Genomic DNA, 21,446 nt, shown 5'->3' with positions numbered 1-21,446 from the left:
ATCTAAATACAATATTTTTTAATCGTTTTATTTATTTAGATTAAATTAAATAATAAGCAACTATTTTTAGATAATTTATTTATATAATAATAAATAATTATCTTTTTAAAATCATATATATATATATATATATATGTATGTATATATTCTTTAATTGAGTTATTTTTAATAAATGTTAATATTTTATAATAATAATGGTAATAATAACTGAAAATGAAATGTTTTATATATGCATTTTGTTATATTTTGAATACAACACATTTTATTATATTATAAAATATAAATGACATTCCTCGTTGTGCTTTATATTAATGTTTATTGTTATGTTCTGACATGTGATGTTCTGTAATCCGACAGAATGATCCAGATAAAGAGTACAACATGCCGAAAGACGGAACCGTACATGAGCTCACAAGCAATGTAAGATCGCTTCATTGCCCATTTTGTACAGGAAAAATGCCAATAATAATCGTTGTTTCTCCTCAGGCCATCCTGTTCCTGCAGCAGCTGCTGGACTTCCAGGAAACAGCAGGAGCGATGCTGGCCTCTCAGGGTAACGCAGAACCACAGTCATGGCCACAAGTGAAAAACAGACACTAACAGACTGATCCAATAGATGTACCACGTTTATAGCATTTATAAATCTCTCATTCTGCAATGAACTGAAGATTTCAAAAGTCATTCAAACGCAGATATAAGCACTGTCTTGGACATCTGAGATGTCTGTTTTTATCACATTCATGTTCATAACGTTCCTGTCTGCTTATTTGTCATCTGTTCACGTTTCCTGTGCTCTGCATTTCCTTTTCCGTTGGTTTTCCTGAAGTTTCTCGAGACAAACATGATCAGTGTGCTGAGAGCAAATCTGTTTCTCTGCTGTTGTTTTTTCCCGCACCATCCTGCAGAGGGGGCTCTAAACAACAATATACTGCTCAAAGTATCATTTCTGGCCATTGATCAGATATTATTTTTTGAAGTTGGATATGCTAAGCAGTCTTGCATTATGATCATATGATCAAAAAGTAAGAGTATATGTTCCATATTTTCATTTAATTAAATTTTTATTATAATTATAATTATTATTATTCCTTTTTTTTCTTTTTAAAGCAATATTATTATTATTTTATATCATTAATAATTAATGTAAATATTATTAATTAATATTAAATCAGAAAGTAATTTTATATTCTGCAAATTCATTAATTTATGTAATTGTATTATAGTTAATATTTAATTTATTATGTTTTCCATTTTAAAGCATTATTATTATTATTATTTAAAATGAATAATTCATTCTAAATTGTCTTAATATTTTAATTAATAATAAAGGTAATATGTTCATTGTTCTGTATATTTATTAATTTATATGCATTTATTCTAATTAATATTATTTTATTAATTATTTTATTTTAAAGCATTATTATTATTACTGTTGTTGTTAAAGTGGTCCGTGAAAATGATCAGAAAGTAATATTATATATTCTGTATGTTCATTTATATAATTTTATTATAATGAATATTATTTCATTTTATTTGATTATTAATTAAAATGATTACTAATTAATTCTACTATTATTAATTAAATATTAAATCAGAAAGTTATGTATTGTATGTTCATTCATTTATATAATTTTAATATATATATATACATATATATATTTCATTTTAAAGCATTATTCTTATTCTTCTTGTGTTCTGTATACTCATGTTCACAGCAGTGCATGACCCTCTGAAGCTCCTCCCACTGTGTTCTCAGCCCCGCCCACTCATCTCTGCTCCTGTCACATGATCTTGCTCGCTCATCCTGGCTGGCTCTTAGTGGTGAAGCTCTTCACTAACAGAACTATTTTAACTTCTCGCCCTCTGCCTTCTTCTCTTGTTCTCTTTCTCTCTCTGTTCTGCTTCGCTTCTGTCCTGTAGTACTCGGGGACACTTACAATATTCCTTTAGACCCCCGAGGTAAGCGCTCGAGCGGACGAGTAGAGAACATGAAACCACAGCTGACTCCATTTACTGTCTTCATACGTGTCGCGAATGATTCGTCGATGCACCTTATACTGAGAATAACATTTACACACGTTTCACTCTGAAATACTTCAAATTATGGATGCATAATGCGCAGCTTTCCTGTTTTGACCCCAGGTGCAGAATTGTATTTATTCATTTATAACATTTTATTATTGTTCATATTTAATTTGTAATATTTTAATAATATTTCATTTGTTGTTTTATGCATTACTGTATCATTATTATTAATATTATATAATATATATATTTTTTTAATTCACGTAATATCAAAATACATTTGATATATTATGAATTATTAAATTATTAATTACTATAATTAAGAATTATATTATTAATTATTAATTATATTAAAATTATTAAATTTTATACACACACACACCAATAACTAGACCAGAAAATGTATATATACACTGTGTATGTATATATATATATATAATTTATTTTGATATTACATTTAATTTTTAAATAATATCCTATTTTATGTGTATATATATATATATATATATATAATTTAACTAATTTTATTATTAATATTATTTAATTTGATGTTTTATGCATTACTACTGCATAATTATTACAATTAATAATTCTAGATAATATAAATTATTTACAATATTTATTTTTTCCAATTAATATAAACTTAAATTATTTAATAATTTAATATATTGTTTAAAATATATATTTGAAATATAATGTGAAGTTTTTTTTGAGTGAAACTGGATATTCAGTGGGAAAGGGTAGGCTATGATATTATTGGTTAATTTTTTTCGCTAACATTATTATTTAGTAATATTATATCATATTAAAATGTAGATGTAGTGAAATCAACCCAACATAAACAATGTGAAATAGATAAAAGAGATGCACTCAATCATTCACAATAACTCCAGGAACATTTATTATGAAAGTAAACGGGGCCAGCGTGATTTCATGTTGACTTCAGACCTTGAACTGTCTCTCTGAATCACTTACTTTTGTGTGTGTAACTTTTTCTTGTGCTGATTCAAATATTCTGTCATGTTATCGGCTCTGAGCTCTTCATATCATCGTCTGCAGGCTGCAGGATATGAAACAATCCTCAAACAATCCTCTCTAATATCTATAGGATATTGTAGCATAGTACAGGAGCTGTCATTTAATCGAAGCATCTCGTTTATGAGTTTATTATATTCAGAGGTTGTCAGAATGGCTCAGACAGAAGGAAGTGAGAATGTATTGTATGTTAAACAGATGAACGGCTGTTGAAACGTGTCTCTTCTTGTCTTCAGAGAGCAGCTCGTCTGCCAGCAGCTACAGTTCAGAGTTCAGCCGGAGACTCCTGAGCACATACATCTGTAAGACACACACACACACACACACACACTAAAGAGTGTGCTGTTTTAAAAGGGTCATAACATGCATTTTATATAAGCTTTTACTGGGTTCTTTTCATTTTTTACTGTCTGACCTGTTTAATATTGTGTTTCGCAGATAAAGTCCTCGGTAACCTGCAGCTGAATCTGTCAAATAAAGCTAAAGTGTATGAAGATCCGGCCCTGCGCGCCGTCTTCCTTCACAACAACTACAACTACATCCTCAAATCCCTGGAGAAGTGAGTGCATCCACACACTTTATACCGACTTCATTCAGTTACTGTACACAGCTTCAGTTCACTGACCAATCAGAGACCAGAGCACACCTACACACTCAGTGCTGGCCAATCAGAAGACAGCATGGATAAAACTACTCTTTTTCCTTATTGAATATTTCGATTATCTTCAAATAAGTCAGAGAGGTAAAATGCTGCCTGTGTGTTGTTCAGGTCGGAGTTGATTCAGCTGGTTGCTGTGACCCATAAGAAGGTGGAGGGTTCGTACAGAGAGCTCATCGAGCAGGAGATCCAGAATTACCAGCGCAGGTAAAACCACATCATCCAAACACAAGAACCGTCCTGTAATGAATGAGTGAATGACCTTCTGACCTCCACTCACCTACAGCTGGCTGAAGGTCACAGAGCATCTTACAGAGAGAAACATCCCAGCATTCCAGCCTGGAACCAAAGTGAGATCATCACTCACACACACACACACACACACACACACACACACACACACACACACACACACACACACACACACATACATATATACACACACACACACACACACACACACGTACATATACACACACACACACACACTCACACACACACACACACACACACATACATACACAATCACACACACACAAACACACACACACACACACACACCGATAACTAGACCAGAAACATAATTTACTCAAATACACAAATGCAGTTTTATTGTAGTGTCATTGATATGCTATTTTTACTATTTTTTTATATACTTTATTCTTTTTGTTAATATTTGTTGTTATACTCAGTTAATGTTTTATTATACAGCCGTTCTGATGCAGTTAGGAATGCAGTGATGCATGAAGGCTTCTGCGTTCAGCTACAGTATTTTGTTGAAAATGGTTCATCATTATGTAATGATCTCAGTTTAATCCTGCTCTCTGAATGTTTTCACATGAGCAGCTCAAAGACAAGGAACGACAGATCATCAAGGACAAGTTCAAGGTGAGAGGAACACTTTAACTTACTGGACTGAAGCAGCTCGGCTTTGCTTAACTCCCCATCAATAGTTTTTTGGAAAAATCAGTCTCAAATATGATCATCAGGATCTATTGAGCAACATTTATTTCTTCATCTCTCAATCATCAATGAGCCAGAAAAGCCTGATGCATCAAATATGATACTCAACAGAAAGCACATGCAAACCAGGCTTTATGTTGTGTGTGTTTGCAGGGTTTTAATGAGGGTCTGGAGGAGCTGTGCAAGATCCAGCAGGGCTGGGCGGTTCCTGATAAAGAGCAGCGGGACGCCATCCGTCAGGCTGAGAAGAGAGTGGTTTCCGAGGCGTACAGAGCCTTCCTTCAGCGGTGAGACCTTCACACACACTTACCAGCCAATCAGAACACAGCTGATGTGTGATCTACAGCTGCACTGAGCTCATGTTTATATGCTCTTACAGATGCGCGAACATCTCATTCACCAAAAACCCAGAGAAGTACCACCGCTACTCACCGGAGCAGGTGGAGGAGATGATTGACAAGCTCTTTGACACCTCAGCCTAGGCCACGCCTCTGGTTTCCTTGGCAACAAACATGCTGCTTTCTCCTGTAAGACAGTCTGCTTCATAACACACTACACAACTGGAACGTCTTCGTTCGTTTTTGCTTGCTTTTTGTATAAATGTATTTATGTATATGTTTTCGGGGGGTTAACTGCAGTAATAAATAGAATTCACTCAATTCTTCAGTTTCTTGAATTATGCTGCGTTTATGAGACCATGACGGTTTCAAACACACTACAAACACAGGTGTAATGTGCAGTAAAAACATCAGAAGTTGCACAATGATAATGAATAATAATGATAAAATTATTAACTTTCATTATTTTTTATTTGTAATAATTATAAATATGAATTATTTTCATTCTTATATCAATTTAGGTTATATTATATTTTATATATGTTTGTTTTTATAATTTCTGTAATTACGTTTGAATTATTTAAAATTGTATTTTATTATTTTATTCTATTTTAGTTTAATCAAATATTTTTTATATTGTATTTTATTATATATAAATATATAGAGAGAGAGAAAGAGATCATTATTTTCATTCTTATACATCTTTATTGTATAATATATTATGTATATTACACATTTCATTTTTATGATGTTTCAAAATATTTAATATTTTATTTTTATAATTAGATAGTGTCCATTAAAATAATGTATTATTATTATTATATTATTTACCATTATTATAATATATTTTAATGTTTTATTATTATTAATTTATTTAAAAATTGTATATACTTTATTTAATAAATACAGAGTCCATATGCTGTCTTTGCATCGGTTCTGGTCTCCGTTTCTGACATCAGAGCTTCTTTTTGTGTAGAAATAACTTCATTTGTCTCGGTGTTTTGGTGATTTTTAGTGGGTGCTTGAAGTCGGTTCTCCTCAAAGTTGTCGAGAAACACATTAACTATCAATATGCTCCAATAATGACAAAAAACACAATTTTTTGTCTGATAAAACTCTTCAGCTGTATGTCATAGTTGCACCAGCATCCTGTTGGTTTTGAGTCCATCGAAGATGATTCACGCTGCTCTGGATCCGCTCGTTCAGTCGGGTGTGGAGCTCTATTTTTAACCCTCACGGTTTCAGAAGCCTTAATCAGTGACCTAAACTCAGCTCCGAGTCTGTGAAGACGCCTTCACGCCGCTATAAAGGTAGAAGCTGAATCAATGTGTCAGATACACTGAATCATATCATTCCCCAAAATGATGAGCTATCGGCCAACACCTACAGCAATTAGTCATCAATTAGTCTGAAATCCAAAGGAAATGAAGGCATGGAAGCTGAATTTGCCTCACATGTTGCCATTGCACAGCTGGATGCTTCAGAATGTGGAAGCGTGAAACTGATTCAGCTGTTTGCCCACTTGTGTCAGTGTTTTGGAGAAGATGCCCTTTTGCCCGGAACTGAGGCTTAGTGACCCATACTCAGATGAACCCTTTCAGGCTATGATTACGGGTCATATATTATCGTTTTTGGCCAGAGATTAACCCTCGTCTAAACCCTGACATATGACATAATAGTCTGAAAAATCTAATGTTTTGAAATGGAACAGTTTATAGACTAAATATTGTTGAGTATCATATTTGATCCATCAGGTTTTTCTGGCTCGTATAGTCTGATATAGTGAGGATATGGAGGAAAAAACAGCTCAATTGTATTCAGACTCAAACGGAGCAAAAATATATAATTTAGTGCAGATGCTGATATTTATATGATGAATTTCTGATGCTTGTGATGTAAATCAATGAGATCTTTATAACAGTAGAGCAGATACTGATATAAAATGATCTAAATATCAGTCATCACTCTATATCTCCAATAATATGTCTTAGTAAAATGAGATTGAGATGATCCAAATATGTAATGCAATGCAATCCAATGCCGATTGAGAGATAAAGAAATAAACACTCCTCAGAAGATCCTGAGGATCAGATTTGAGACTCTAAAACATGATTGATGGAGAATCAAGTAAAGCTGAGCTGCTTCAGTGCAGTAAGTGTTCATCTGGAGATATTACTGACGTTATACTTGACAAAAATACGTCAAGATTTGATGGCAAAGACATGTGAAGCACCAGCTGAAGCTGGACGTTTGTACAATTACACTAAAAGAGCTTTTACTTATTAAAAATGTATGAACTATCAATCAGACGACAGAAGACATGCAGTAGATTGTGTGAAACAGCAAAGTTTTGATCATGTGGAGACATAAGATAAAAGAATGGTTCAAATAGTGTTGGACAGAAAGAGAATTCCAGGATGAGGGAATGAAGGAATTCAAGTTAATTTGAATCATTATCGTGATTCACTGATCTAGTTTCAGCTCAGCAGCAAACTCCCCGAGCACGAGTCTGTCTGCTCCTGCAGCCAATCACAGCAAACCAGCCTCTATGAGGAGTGTTTAAAACCATCAGTGGGATGCAGAACCACACACACCAGACCTGACCTCACTGAACACACAGGTGAGTTAATATGAAAATAGAGTGTATGCATGTTTCAGAACAATATTCATAGTGATGATAATCTGTGGACTGCACATGCATACTGAGATGAGACGAGTTCAAGCAGTGACAGTAATGTTCTCCAGCATGGCAACATTTTTAAGTTTCTTAATTCCAGATTTTATGTTATTACATTTTTGTTATTTGATTATTTTAAATCGTGGGAACCCTATTTTAAAGACCACGTGAGAAACTGTTGGGTATTTCAGATCATTTGCTCTTGAAGAGATGCATGTGAGATTCTGGAGTCTTATTCATAGGAGAAACATCTCATGCGTTCAGTTTCAATGCTGTCTAGGAAATATATAACGAGCATCTCCACTGTGATATTTCTGGCCGTGTGGGTGTGGATCTGACATGTTTAATCTCCTCTCCGGGCCTGTTCTGTCTGATCCTGGTCTGATCCCAGGAAAAGTCATGTTCTTTTACAGTCATATATGGATGCTCGATTGTGAACTTTTAAAGAAAGCCTTGCCTTTAGTGTGCGTTCCTGTTGTATCGGGGTCAATGTGACGCACTCAGTTTTCTGTTTATTTACACTTGAACTTTTCTGAAAGTTTCTCATTTAGGCTAATGAATGTGCAAAATTTCAACGCATAGATGGAAAGGCTGAACACAAAAGTCAGAATGTTTTGGTTGATTTTTATTTTTATTTTTTATATTTCAGCACTGAAAAGAAGTGTGAGAAAGCTATTTTATCCTCACAAGGTTTTGAGGAGAAGACATAATAAAAAGGCAAAGGAAGTATAAATATTGTCAGATACTGTTTATACTTGCTGTTATTTTCACCTTATACAAGTAGAAAGAAACAAACATTTTTGTAATATTTCGTGTCTGTGCAGCTAATTTTGAGCATGGGTCAAATTGATCCCCAACACAATAGAAACAAAAGGGAATTATCGCATATATTTTTAGTCTGTGACAGGCTAGAGGTTTTCTGCTTTCACATAAATCCTTAATATTTTTCATAGTACTGATTTTTGGCAAATCACATTGAAACCAAAGTAGGTCAATGTAACCCTGAACTCCGAAGTCGTCCCAGGTTTCAAACACAACTCAAGGCTTAATCAAACGTACTTCTTTCAGGTTTCAAGATCCGCAGAAGCAGCAGAAATGGCTTGGCTTGGCCTGCTGAGTTTGATTCTAGCTTTAGCAGCTCTCACAGTCTGTGTAAGTGTGCTTCTTAAGTGCATATTTTCACTTACTTTTGGAGAATGCATTTAATTTTAGGGGGAAAAATGCCTTTTTTTGGTTTGTTTGTTTGTTTTGACCTCCAGAGAGCCCAGCGCAGACTCTTTCCAAGCAGTTTACGTGAGAAATCAGGTACTTCAACTTTGCCTGCAGTCTTTATTTTCCAGCAGATTACTTGCAAATACTGATTCCAAATTGCATGAGAAAAATCCATTACATTACACATTTTAGGTAATGTAATCGGACTACTTTTAGATGACTTTTGATCTAACTTGTTTATCACATCGACTGAAATAAGAAAATCTTGTACCATATTGACAAAGAGAAAGAAAATATATTCTATTCATTGTGATTAAAAACATGAATTTTGTGAGTTTAATGAAAAGCAAATAATTAAAACATAAAAATGTCAAATTAAAATAATGAATTTTAAAACAACAACCGTCGAAATATGTTTGCATGCATTCATATTCATTATGATGTTTTGTGGCAGACGAGTCCGTCTCCTGCTTTGAGGGGATCGGTCTGCACTACAGAGGTCCCGTCTCTAAATCCGTGAGTGGGCGGGAGTGTCTGGAATGGGATTCAGAGAGTGTTCGTGAAATCAGAGTCTATCCCAGGAATCTTGGCCCGGGACGACACGACCACTGCAGGCGAGTTACACTGAACACACACTAATGAGAGCGAACAGAGCCTGCAGTCCAGACCTGTCCGGTAATCCGTTACTAGGAGTTCCCTGGAGACCGTAGATTAGCTGAAGAACTGAAAAAATACTAAATCAACATGCATTTGTCCTGAAGGCGTGGATATGAATAGAAGAAGAAAACTGGTGTAATGTCATGGAGCGCAGTTTATGAGCGAATCTCACGAAAGGTGTCAAGAACATGTCTTTGGCATAATTCACCCTGGAGATAAAAGAAATCATTGATATTACATTTAATTATATTTTATATTTTACATTTAATTTATGTTTTGCATAAAATTAAGCCTTATTATAAGGATTGTTATTAATCCACTTTTTGGAATTATTATTATCATTAAGATTTTTTCATTGTGACTATATTTAATGAAAATTAAACACATTTAACATTAAAACTGTATCATTTAAAAACAGTATAACAAATATCTTACTTTGCAGTGTAAATAAAATATATATATATTTAATGTATAAATACATGCAATATTTAATTATTACAGTAAATTTTTTATAATTTTATTATAATTTTATTTTATAAAGTTTTGCATAAAGATGATTATTAATTAAGCTTTTTAGATGATTAAGATTTTTTTTCATTGCGTTATTATTTTAATGTCATTTATGTCATTAAATGACATTTATTTGCATTTTGTATTAAAGTAAATACAATGACTAATTGTTTTATTTAATAAAAAAAGATTACCTTTTTGGACGATTATGTTAATCAATACTTTTAAAATCAATATAAAATTACATTTTTATTATATAACATTAATTAAAAAGAGTACAACAAATATCAGCACACTACACATTATATTACAGTATAGTGAGAATTTGGTCAGTGCAAAGCAAATTTTTCTTTTCGTTTTGGAGTGAAATCTGACCCAGACATGTTTTTGGCAGGATTTCATTCCCCCTTATTCTCAAGACCAGACGTGAAGGTCTCCTGTAAATATATTCACAAGCACACCTTGCACACCTGTCTGAGCCTGCAGCACCTGAGCCATTCAGGTGCCATTCTTTAATGCCATTTCAGTGTGTTTTTTTAATCTCTCTTAGTCTTATCATGTCAGCTACATCCATCATAACATGCACACATGCTCCATCACTCACAGAAACCCAGACTACAGCCGCAGACCCTGGTGTTACGTACAGACCGCGTTTGGGATCGTGAAAGAAGACTGTGATATTCCACGCTGTGCAAAAGATCACGGTATGATTCCGTCCTTTTCACGGTATTAATGTAATATTACTAAATATCTGTAAATATCTGGCATATGAAATGGTTTGATGCAGGTCCTGACAGGCACTCAGTCAAGTGAGATCAGGTGTGCATCTGTGGAGCATCTGTCTGTGTTTGCTGCTGGTTGATTGACAGGCTGAGCTGTCTTTTTGTCCAATAGGATGGCAGTGTGGCCAGAGGGAGGAGCGGAGCATGAAGGTAGTGGGCGGGGCTTTGAGCGCGGTGGAGCGCCACCCCTGGATGGCGGCGGTGTTCAGCAGGAGCTCATGCGGGAGAACGTTCACCTGCGGCGGGAGTCTCATCTCACCCTGCTGGGTCCTCACGGCCGCACACTGCTTCCCTGACGGGTCAGTGCACAAAACAAACTGCACAGATGAGAAGAAAGTACAGACATGTCAATGCATTCCCCCAAGAAACATTGCGTTTTTGCAAACAAAGGCAAATGTTTGAATGCAAGTTGATAGGACAAATAATTTTTCAACGCTTTCGTTGAAACTTTTGCGTTCCTCTGTGAAACTTAGTGACGGGGGAAACGAACATTTTCGAATCGTTTCGAGGCGCTCAAAACACCACACGCTGCTGCTGGTCAAAGTGTGTAAATGCAACAATAACTCACGTTAAAACATACATCAAAATTGCTTTTTTAAAACCTTAATTATACTTTTTAAAAAGTATAATGCATAAAATGTAGTGATTAAATATTATTGAATATATATTTAAATAAAAATTAAATTTGTAGTGTATGCATAATGTGTATTTTAAAATATTTTATATTAATTTGCAGGGCTTGCTTTGTTTGTTTTATGGACAGCCTCTATATAGATGGCAGTAAGAGATTATTAACTACTACTCATCCTTTTAATTACACAAATGTCTCGTTAAAAATGTCTACAAATTGATTAAACTGATCCGAGATCAGGTAAAAACCATAGATGCTGGTTCAATGGTTCGCCGCTGGGGGTCTACCGCTGATTCACGGGTTTACAAAGATCGCCCCCCAACGGCAAACCATTGAAATTTCGAAAAGTTTCGAAACAGTTATGACGAAACGAAGCCTCGTTTACTGAAACCACGTGACTTTCGCAGTTTGATACGCGCTCCGAACCAGTGTTTCATGAAGCAGTGCTTTGAAAGTGCCCATCACTACTTAAAATAAATTAATAAACAAACAAATAAATAATAATAATATGAAATTAGAGGGAAAGTATATATTACAGTAGTATACTTTTGCGCTTACAATTTTTGCTTTCCTTTGAACTTTTCAAATGAATTTTTTTGCCTGCAAACTTTTGCATGCTAACGCAAAACGTTAACGCAAAAGTTCTGGTGCGGGAAAAATATGAGAAGGGAAGAAACATTATATTTCAGTGATTTTTGCGTTCCCTCGCAAGACTTTTGCCTTACCCCCGAGAAACTTTGCGAGCGCAAAGTTTCGAGGGAACGAAAAAGTCGAGAGTTTCCACAGAGAAAATTAGTTTATGAGAAAAAGTGTTTCTCAGGGGAACGCAAAAGATGTGGTGCTGGAAAAATAAGGGATGGGAGGGGGAAAAAATCAGTGCTTTTGCATTCGCTCACAAATTTTTTCGTTCCCAATAAATTTTTGCGAGTGAAGGCAAAGGAATGCTTTTCAATGCATTTGTTTTCAGCGCTCAGACTAGACCCTATAAACTGTCAGTATTTCTGGGGAAGAACGCCATCAATGAGACAGATGTTCAGAGAGAGCAGGAGTTCAGAGTCTCTGAGCTCTTCATCCATGAACACTTCAACAACACAGACGGCAACTACAACAACGACATCGGTAATATTGGCTCACTAAACCCCAAACAACTCATTCATTCACTTTGAAAATAACTTTCTGTTCAGTGAGCAAATGCAAACACATTTCTGAGCATCAACCTTCTGAAAAGACCAGTTTATGCTAGTCCAGACTGGTTTTGTGACTGCTGGTTCTGGTGAAGCTGGCTGACCTGTAAACTTTGGCTGGTTAAGCTAGTAAAGAAGCATTCAGAATCCGAGACACAACATATTCTGGTCTTTTCAGCAAAGTCAACGTAGCTTTATGAGTTTAGCTTTATGAGATGTGTAATGCAGTAAAATGTCATTAACATCTGATTGACTGCTGTGTGTTCAGCGCTGTTGAAGATTCACAGTCCTGACAGTTGCTGTGCTAAAGAGTCCAGTTCAGTCAAGACGGTTTGCATCCCTGAGGCGCATCAGTCACTTAGTGACGGGACGTCCTGTGAGGTCACTGGATACGGCAGAGAACAAGAAGGTACATCAGCTGAGAGTGTTCACTGTGTTTGTTCTGTTTGCACTAAAGAAGGGTTAATTCATCACGTGTGTGTGTGTGTGTGTGTGTGTGTGTTGTAGGGTTATGGTATTACTCTCAGTATCTCAGAGAAGCAAAGGTCAGCATGCTGTCACAGGATTTATGTTCGAGTAAAGCATATTACGGCAACAAGATCACAGATAACATGCTGTGTGCCGCGAGTCCTGACTGGAGCGTAGACGCGTGTAAGGTGAGCCATAAATTACTTATATAAACAACAATCATCCATATAAATGTGCTGGCATATTAAATATATAAAATGCATGTCATGACACTGCAAATTGAGTACAAATGTACATTTATTCATTTACAGATAGAATACAATTTGGTGTCTAATTAGTTTTCTAAAGCAGTAAAGGCATAAATCCCATGGTCTTTGCAGAGAAAATGTGTTGGGTAAACTATTATCTAATATATAAATGTAAAAAATGTCTGTACTGCCACCTTAAAATTGTGATTTTTAGCCTGTCCCACCAAATTGGTCATGACCTTGTCGACTATTTGCAACAATTAAAATTAAACAATAAAGTCATAATTTGGACAAACTTTTGCTCTGAATTCACTGAATGTAATTATTATCTTATCTGTGTCCTGCATATTACATGGTCTGATAGAAAACCGAAATTTGGCATCCCTACTCATCGACAACTTAATTTATAACAAATTGTTTTACATTTACTTAGGATCTGCAGCCCTGTTACCTGTTCTCGCATATCATTATGTTATTAAAACCTTTAATGTAGGATTTCTATTTATTATTTATTTATGTATTTTTAATAAATTGATTATTTTGTATTATTTTAGCTATCATTGTTTTAGTTTTTTTAACATTTATAAAAAGTTTCTTTGTAGAAAAAAAAACTAGATCACACTAATCAGGGTTTTAAACTTCAGACCGCATGTGTGTGTGTGTGTGTGTGTGTGTGCGCGCGTGCATGTGTGCAACATATATAATATTTAGTTTGACCTCTTAACACTGAAAAACAATATTTTTTAAAGGGTTAAACATTTTCTTTAATGATAGTTTATTTTTTGAAGAGTTTTAGGTTTAGTACTCCATTTTTATTGGCACACTGGAGAAAAAAAATGGAAAATGGACTTGACATGATGTAATCCAATAATTTTATGAGTATTTAACCCTAGAACACAACACAATTCAGTGCAATTCTAAAAAATCTATTCTAAAAAATTCCTTTAACCCAGTACATTGTTCCCTATATTCACTGATTTTTAACTGGCCACATGTAAAATTTTGGCACATTTTATCTCTGAGAAGCAAGAAAAGCCTGTCAGGTTGATGCTGTTGATGTTTCAGGGTGACTCTGGCGGGCCGCTGGTGTGTCGCGTCCGTGAGCGTGTGTTTCTGTTCGGTGTGGTGAGCTGGGGAGAGGGATGTTCCAGACCCTTCCATCCTGGAGTTTATGCCAAAGTCAGCAACTACCAGCGCTGGATCCTGGAGAAAACCGGCCTGTCGTCGCTCGGCTGAGAACAGGTGCTCACCTGCCCTCGAGAGACCAGCATACAGAACATGAGCGAGTCGTGTTCAAACTGATTTCTGTTCAGTTACTCATTAATATGTCCATCATTCTTACATTCCATTCTGTTGCCAAGAGATATAATAGCAGCTCAAAGGACGTTCTGTGTGAAAAATGTTTATAAAAGTATTGTTTTGCATGGGTATTGAAATGTACAGTGCCATTTTCTGTTTTTATATTGTTGTATCATTTTATATTGTCGTGTAACTATTTATGTCAATGATAAAAGCCAATTATTAGGCCAATAAACAAATACTGTTTTTAACTGTACGCATTCTGAGTAAATATTGTGTACAATAAGTGTTTGTATTAGTGTGTGTATAGTATATACAGGCTATATATACAGTGGGGGAAATATTTATTTGATCCCCTGCTGATTTTGTAAGTTTGCCCACTTACAAAAAATTAAGCGTCTGTAATTTTTCTGGTAGGTTTATTTTAAAGTATAGAGACAGAATACCAACCATAAAATCCAGAAATAACACATTATATAAAGGTTAGAGATTGGTTTGCATTTCAGTGAGTGAAATAAGTATTTGATCCCCAAGCAAAACATGACTTAGTGCTTGGTGCAGAAACCCTTGTTGGCAAGCACAGAGGTAAGAGGTTTTTTGTAGTCGGTCACCAGGTTTGCACACATACGAGTTAATGCCAAAGAACTAAATTTTGGTCTCATCTGACCACATCACTTTCTCCCAAGCCTTCTCTGAATCATTTAGATGTTCTTTGGCAAACTTTAAACGGGCCTGTGCATGTGCCTTCTTGAGCTGGGGGACCTTGCTGCAGGATTTCAGTCCATTGCTGCGTAGTGTGTTACCAATGCTTTGCTTGGTGACTGTGGTCCCAACTGCCTTAAGATCATTAACAAGCTCCTCCCGTGTAGTTCGGGGCTGATCCCTCACCTTTCTCATGATCATCCTTACCCCATGAGGCGAGATCTTGCACGGAGCTCCAGACCGAGGCAGATTGATGGTTGTTTTGTATTTCTTCCATTTCCGAATAATCGCACCAACAGTTGTCTCCTTCTCACCAAGCTTCTTGCTGATGGTCTTGTAGCCCATTCCAGCCTTGTGCAGATCTACAATCTTGTCTCTGACATCCTTTGACAGCTCTTTGGTCTTGCCCATGGTGGTGGGAGAGGTTGGAATGGAAGATACAGATTGTGTGGACAGGTGTCCTGTACGCCTAACAATCTGACATTAGGAGTAACTTCTTAAAGTGGCAGGACTAATCTGTGTTCCACATGGGCACATAACCAGTCTGTGGGAGCCAGAATTCTTGCTGGGTGGTAGGGGATCAAATACTTATTTCACTCACTGAAATGCAAATCAATTTCTAACCTTTATATAATGTGTTTTTTCTGGATTTTTTGGTTGGTATTCTGTCTCTATCCGTTAAAATAAACATCACAGACCCTTCATTTCTTTATAAGTGGGCAAACTTACAAAATCAGCAGGGGATCAAATAAATATTTCCCCCACTCTACAGTATATACAGTATCTGTAATAATTCTAGAATATTTCATTTTACACTCTCAAGGTAAAACCCTGTCACACTGGGTCGGGGGACCCTTTCAAAAGACACTAATATGTATCTTTAAGGTACTAACATGTACCATTTAGGTGTAAATAAGGAACAAAGATATATATTTTAGCTTTTGTATCTTATAGTAACCCTAGCTGTTTTTCTGAGAACACATCTTTAGCCGCTAGTTTCTTATTCAGCCACTAGATGACAGACTATGTAAAGACACTGAAGTACATACTCGTACGATACTAACATCAACTCTTCATCTCGCACACTCTTCATACTTCATCCTGCAGATGACATTAGTATGAACACTAGTTTGTGTGCTCAAGGTAACTGTAACTGCTGGATTGTGGTATATGAACAATATTGGAAAAGATGATACATTAACGACACGTGACATTACTGACCAATGCTAAAAATATTTAGTATAAAATACGGAAATAACAGAATGTGTGATATAAACTCTAAAAATAGAGATCAGAGACAACCCAAGTTTTTATTGGCAAAGTTACACTTACAAGGAATTTGACTGCTTGGGTTGCTGCAAAAAAATAGTCAACATGCCACATCAATTACTTCAGGTCTAATAAAATATTTTGGAAAAAAAATGTTTTTAAAGCAATAGTTCACCCAATTCCATATGGGATTTATTCTTTTAATACTTGGGGTGCATTACTTACTTGATTTAATGAAAGACCAATTTCACAAGGGGCTTCTGTACTGTATAAATTTTTTTGTCATATAATCTAAACCAAACAGTGCTTCATAGTAATAAAATATAAATAAACTGGTTCAAATATATTATGTAATATTGCTGAAACAATCTGACAACATTGCATTCATGAGTGTCACTTTATAGGTGAGATCAAAGCAGAATCTGTTATGCTGCTCAGAGGTGAGCAGCATAAACACACACACACACTCTATCTCTTTCACACACACACACTCTCTATCTCTTTCACACACACACACACACTCTCTCTCTCTCACACACACACACACACTATCTCTTTCACACACACACGCACTCTATCTCTTTCACACACACACACACACACTCTCTCTCTCACACACACACACACACACACACACACACGCGTGGGTTTACTCTGTGCTCTCTAAACTGATTTCCCCAATTCTTTCTTTTCGGACTCTTCCATATTCGGTCATGCAGCCTGTTGAGGGTCTCTGGGCAAATTCTTGGGCTGTCTGAGGCATCTGATGGGTTGAAACAGCTTGAGATCCTGTTATTGTTATTTCGGTGATCAGATGAAGGCTGCAACCTGCTCTTATGATTATGAATCTGGAATGTGCAACATGAACAAAACAAACAACAATTAAATAAAGATACATTTGTTTTCATCCACCTATAATTTGTCATATGCATTAATGTGTTTAATTCATGTTAAAACTTTAAAGCAGTAGCTGTCCCAGTACAACTGTTAATGCCATGACAAACAAAAATATAAAGAATATATATAGCAAAAAATCTACATAATTTTATAATTATAGTTATATTTTACACTGTTTTTATCAGATTCATCAGTGAATAAATAGGCCTATGTATTATTTTTTTTGGCTTATGAAACCATACACATTGTAAATTAATTAATTCTATTGTATTGGGTAACACTTTATTTCGATAGTCCACTTTCAACATTCTACTAACAGTAAGTAACTTTGCAACTACATGTCAACTAGCAGTTAGTAGAGTATTAGTAGACTGTCTGCTTAATATCTTCTAACACTTTCTTTTGATGGGTCCACAACATACAACATACTGACTATCAGAAACATTGCAAGTATATGTCAACTTATTCTACTAACCCTAAACCTACCCTAACAGTCTACTCTGAGAGTTAGTAGACATGTAGTTGCAAATTAATGAGAATTAGTTGACATGTAGTTACAAAGTTACTTATAGTTAGTAGAATGTCTAAAGTGGACTATCGAAATAAAGTGTAACCTTGTATTGTTTCATTATTGTATGTATAAAATAAAGATGAAAATAGATCCTCACAAGGCCTCAAACAGATCCTAAACAGTGCTGAGCAATATTCAGACCTAGAAGCCCGCTTTGGTGGCCCCTGGCTCTCAGAATTCCTCATCCAGAACAGCAGAGTCAAGCTTCCTTTTTAGGGCATGAGAACGTATTACGTAATTTGGGAATAACGCTACAAAGGTTATGGGCGGAGCCAATCAGGAAGAATGACGTCTGCGCGAACCAATCGCATTCACGGGCGCTCCGGTGCTTGCTTCTGGTTGGTGGACGGAGAGGTTGCGTCATCGGGGAGGTTTCGGTTGAGTGTAATGTGGGAAGCCGCGAATCGATTCCTTCGAACGGTTCATTTCAACGAGTCAGTTCAAAGAAAGAATTCATCATCACGTACTCCTAGAGGTTTGAACAGGTTTTAAATAAATGTGTATGTCGATGTTACAATACAATAGCTGCCATAGCGATTAATAGCAAAGCGTTTAGTGGCCTATGTAATGAATCAAATTCTAGACAATTAAATAGGCTACTATTTACGTTTTGTTATATGTGACCATGGAGCACAAAACCAGTCATAAGGGTCCATTTTTTGAAATTGAAATGTATACATCATCTGAGACCTGAATAAATAAGCTTTAATTTTAAGTTTAAAATTAAAACTTAATTTTAAAACTTAACATTTAAACTTTAATTTTAAAGTTAAAAATTAAGTTTTTATATTTTTACAGTAGGAAATTTACTAAATATCTACACTCTCTCTCTCTCTCTCACACACACACACACACACACACACACACACACTCTCTCTCTCTCACACACACACACACACACTCACTCACTCACACAAACATATATATATTGCTACGTGTACTGTGTTAGGCTAACCGAGACTTGTCATAGCACTTGCATATTGTTGCTCTTTTGTTAGTTCTGATTGCTTCTATAAGCATCATTTGTAAGTCGCTTTGGATAAAAGCATCTGCTAAATGACTAAATGTAAAAATATTAAATGTACTAGAATGTTACATATAATAAGTATGCCTGCTAGAATGGTAGGCCTATAGCTTTTCATAGTAAACCTAATACTTTAACTAGCCTACTGTGCTTTCGTAATATTGTAAATGCTGACAAATTTGATCTGACTCTAGAATCTAATGAATAGTTTCTAGTGATATTAAAAAAAGATATTATTACTGTTGGATTATTTACTATTTAAAATGACTGGTAACAAAACACACACACACACACACACTTTGTTGTGTTTCCATGTTTTATGGAGACATTCCATAGGTGTAATGGTTTTTATACTGTACAAACTGTATGCGATATTGCTCTACACCAACCCTACCCCTAAACCTACCCCTCACAGGAGACTTTCTGCATTTTTACTTTCTCAAAAAAAACTCATTCTGTATGATTTATAAGCTTGTTTCCTCATGGGGACCTCAAAAATGTCCCCACAAGGTCAACATTTACTAGTATTACTATCCTTGTGGGGACATTTGGTCCCCATAACGTGATAAATACCAGGTACACACACACAGAGAGAGAGAATAGTTTAGTTTTAGTGAATAAATGTCAAACATGTTGGCAAATTCAGTGAGTTGTTGACTCGTGACTCGCGATGCGCCAAAGAATCGTTTTGCGAATTGGAAAGAACCGACTCCAACGAACGATTCTTTCGCTAGACGAGTCGCTTCCCACGATAGTTAGTTTAGTTGCATGAAGGAGAGTCAGTGTGCTCTTGAGGGGGATAGTCTCGGCGCTCGGATACGGAGAGGGGAGTCTGGATACACATCTGGAAAGAGAGTTTGCGTTCTCTTAAGTGCTCATCATGCCGGTTTTTCACACGAAGACGATAGAGAGTATCCTGGAGCCGGTGGCCCAGCAGATCTCTCATCTGGTCATCATGCATGAGGAGGGAGAGGTGGACGGGAAAGCCATCCCGGATCTCACCGCTCCTGTGGCCGCTGTGCAGGCAGCTGTCAGCAACCTGGTCCGGGTAAGAGCTTCGGGGGTTTTGCTCTCATCTCTAAGCTAAGCGCGAATGCACATGTAAAGCTCTCAGGGGGATGTAAAGTATCGTTGTTTGGTGTTAATGTATCCGCGGAAGTTTCCTGAAGTTCTCTGGCTTTGATCCAAACCGAGTTCCGCCTTTTCCTCTTGGATTTCGCCCTGCCCCCTGAAACCCCGCTGCGCCACGACATGCCATTCAATGCATCCCATATCTGACCAAAAAAAGTGAAACCAGTCGTTCAGCTGATGATTTATGCCAACATTGCATGTTCGCTCCCCTTCAGGAACATGAGGCGAGCTGTCTTGCTCAAGGTTACACAATGAAAGTACACGAATCAATGCTTCACTCTTAAAAAGAAAGGTTTTATTGGCATCTAAAGAAGTCTTAACATCATATTCTACAAGAGGCTCTTCATAGTGGAAAATCTTCATTAAAATGTTTGATGCATCAAGAAAAATGGTTCTTTTAACTGTCCGCTGGAAGGTTCTTTGGGGAACCAAAAGTGGTTCTGGTATGGCATTGTTTGGGAACTGAGTGTTGTGTGGTTTGAACCCACGCTCCTTCATGTAGGGTGTTTGATTTTGCATGCAGAGCGTTCATTTAGACTGATTCTTCTCCCCAGCATCTGACTAACCTCAGAGAACCACCGAGTCGACAGCGGTTCTTAGAGATATTGATATGAGGCATCCACATCAAAGCACATGATTCTTTAACCTCTATAGTCTCTATAGTCCCAGCCAGAGTCAGAAGACTTTAAAGGGCAATATTTCCGCCTGGAATTGGTTTCAGGGACATTTTTACAATAGCATATGTTTTTCAAATCATAGAAAAGACTCACGTTTTGTCCATTTATGACAAATTAAAATTAATCAATTAAGTACATCCTGCAAATTTAAGTACAATTTACATATGCAAATGTAATAATGCATAAGATATCCCAACACAAACACTCTACTAAAATAGAATAAAATGAAATACTTTTGTTAGATGATACAGTTCTATACTGTATACAGCCACTGATGTCTGTTTTCATTTTTTTCTGATTTCTTTCTGTTTTTATTTTTATACATGTAAACAATTATTCATTATATTTTACGTTTTTGTTTATTATATATACATACATACATACATACATACATACATACATGTGTGTGTGTGTGTGTGTGTGTGTGTGATATATATATATATATATATATATATATATATATATATATATATATATATATATATATA

General features: G+C 35.8%; 2 protein-coding genes across 5 annotated transcripts in view; both read left to right on the top strand.

Moving 5' to 3' along the window:
- The window catches only part of exoc7 (exocyst complex component 7), a 21,946-nt gene extending 16,505 nt beyond the window's left edge, over positions 1-5,441 (top strand). For 2 of the 4 annotated variants that reach the window (XM_016285524.1, XM_016285523.1), the window contains exons 12-21: positions 358-420; positions 487-553; positions 1,921-1,959; positions 3,297-3,362; positions 3,499-3,619; positions 3,830-3,925; positions 4,005-4,068; positions 4,565-4,606; positions 4,835-4,968; positions 5,061-5,441. In XM_016285524.1, the coding sequence (XP_016141010.1) occupies positions 358-420; positions 487-553; positions 1,921-1,959; positions 3,297-3,362; positions 3,499-3,619; positions 3,830-3,925; positions 4,005-4,068; positions 4,565-4,606; positions 4,835-4,968; positions 5,061-5,163 (795 nt within the window). In that variant the 3' untranslated portion in view covers positions 5,164-5,441. The remainder of the gene's footprint in view (positions 1-357; positions 421-486; positions 554-1,920; positions 1,960-3,296; positions 3,363-3,498; positions 3,620-3,829; positions 3,926-4,004; positions 4,069-4,564; positions 4,607-4,834; positions 4,969-5,060) is intronic. The other 2 variants (XM_016285525.1, XM_016285526.1) reach the window with 2 other exon arrangements.
- A 1,979-nt stretch (positions 5,442-7,420) lies between these two features.
- plaub (plasminogen activator, urokinase b) lies at positions 7,421-14,895 on the top strand. Its single transcript, XM_016285559.1, has 10 exons — positions 7,421-7,639; positions 8,765-8,848; positions 8,956-9,001; positions 9,363-9,522; positions 10,682-10,779; positions 10,970-11,156; positions 12,456-12,607; positions 12,941-13,081; positions 13,180-13,328; positions 14,454-14,895. Exons 2-10 carry the CDS (start codon positions 8,792-8,794, stop codon positions 14,622-14,624), a joined length of 1,161 nt encoding a protein of 386 aa, XP_016141045.1. The 5' UTR covers positions 7,421-7,639; positions 8,765-8,791; the 3' UTR covers positions 14,625-14,895.
- Positions 14,896-21,446: the final 6,551 nt, after the last annotated feature.

The sequence above is a fragment of the Sinocyclocheilus grahami genome, unplaced genomic scaffold, assembly GCF_001515645.1.
Source record: "Sinocyclocheilus grahami isolate Dianchi unplaced genomic scaffold, SAMN03320097.WGS_v1.1 scaffold198.1, whole genome shotgun sequence".
NCBI classification, from domain to species: Eukaryota; Metazoa; Chordata; class Actinopteri; order Cypriniformes; family Cyprinidae; genus Sinocyclocheilus; species Sinocyclocheilus grahami.
The sequence above is the reverse complement of the archived record's forward strand: the minus strand, read 5'-3'. Positions and strand labels throughout refer to the sequence as shown.

Coding starts and splice junctions, on each gene's coding strand:
- plaub (XM_016285559.1), top strand. CDS start 8,792: ATGGCTTGGCTTGGCCTGCTGAGTTTGATTCTAGCTTTAGCAGCTCTC. Junction 9,523..10,681: donor GGACGACACGACCACTGCAG/GCGAGTTACACT, acceptor CATCACTCACAG/AAACCCAGACTACAGCCGCA. Junction 10,780..10,969: donor ACGCTGTGCAAAAGATCACG/GTATGATTCCGT, acceptor TTTGTCCAATAG/GATGGCAGTGTGGCCAGAGG.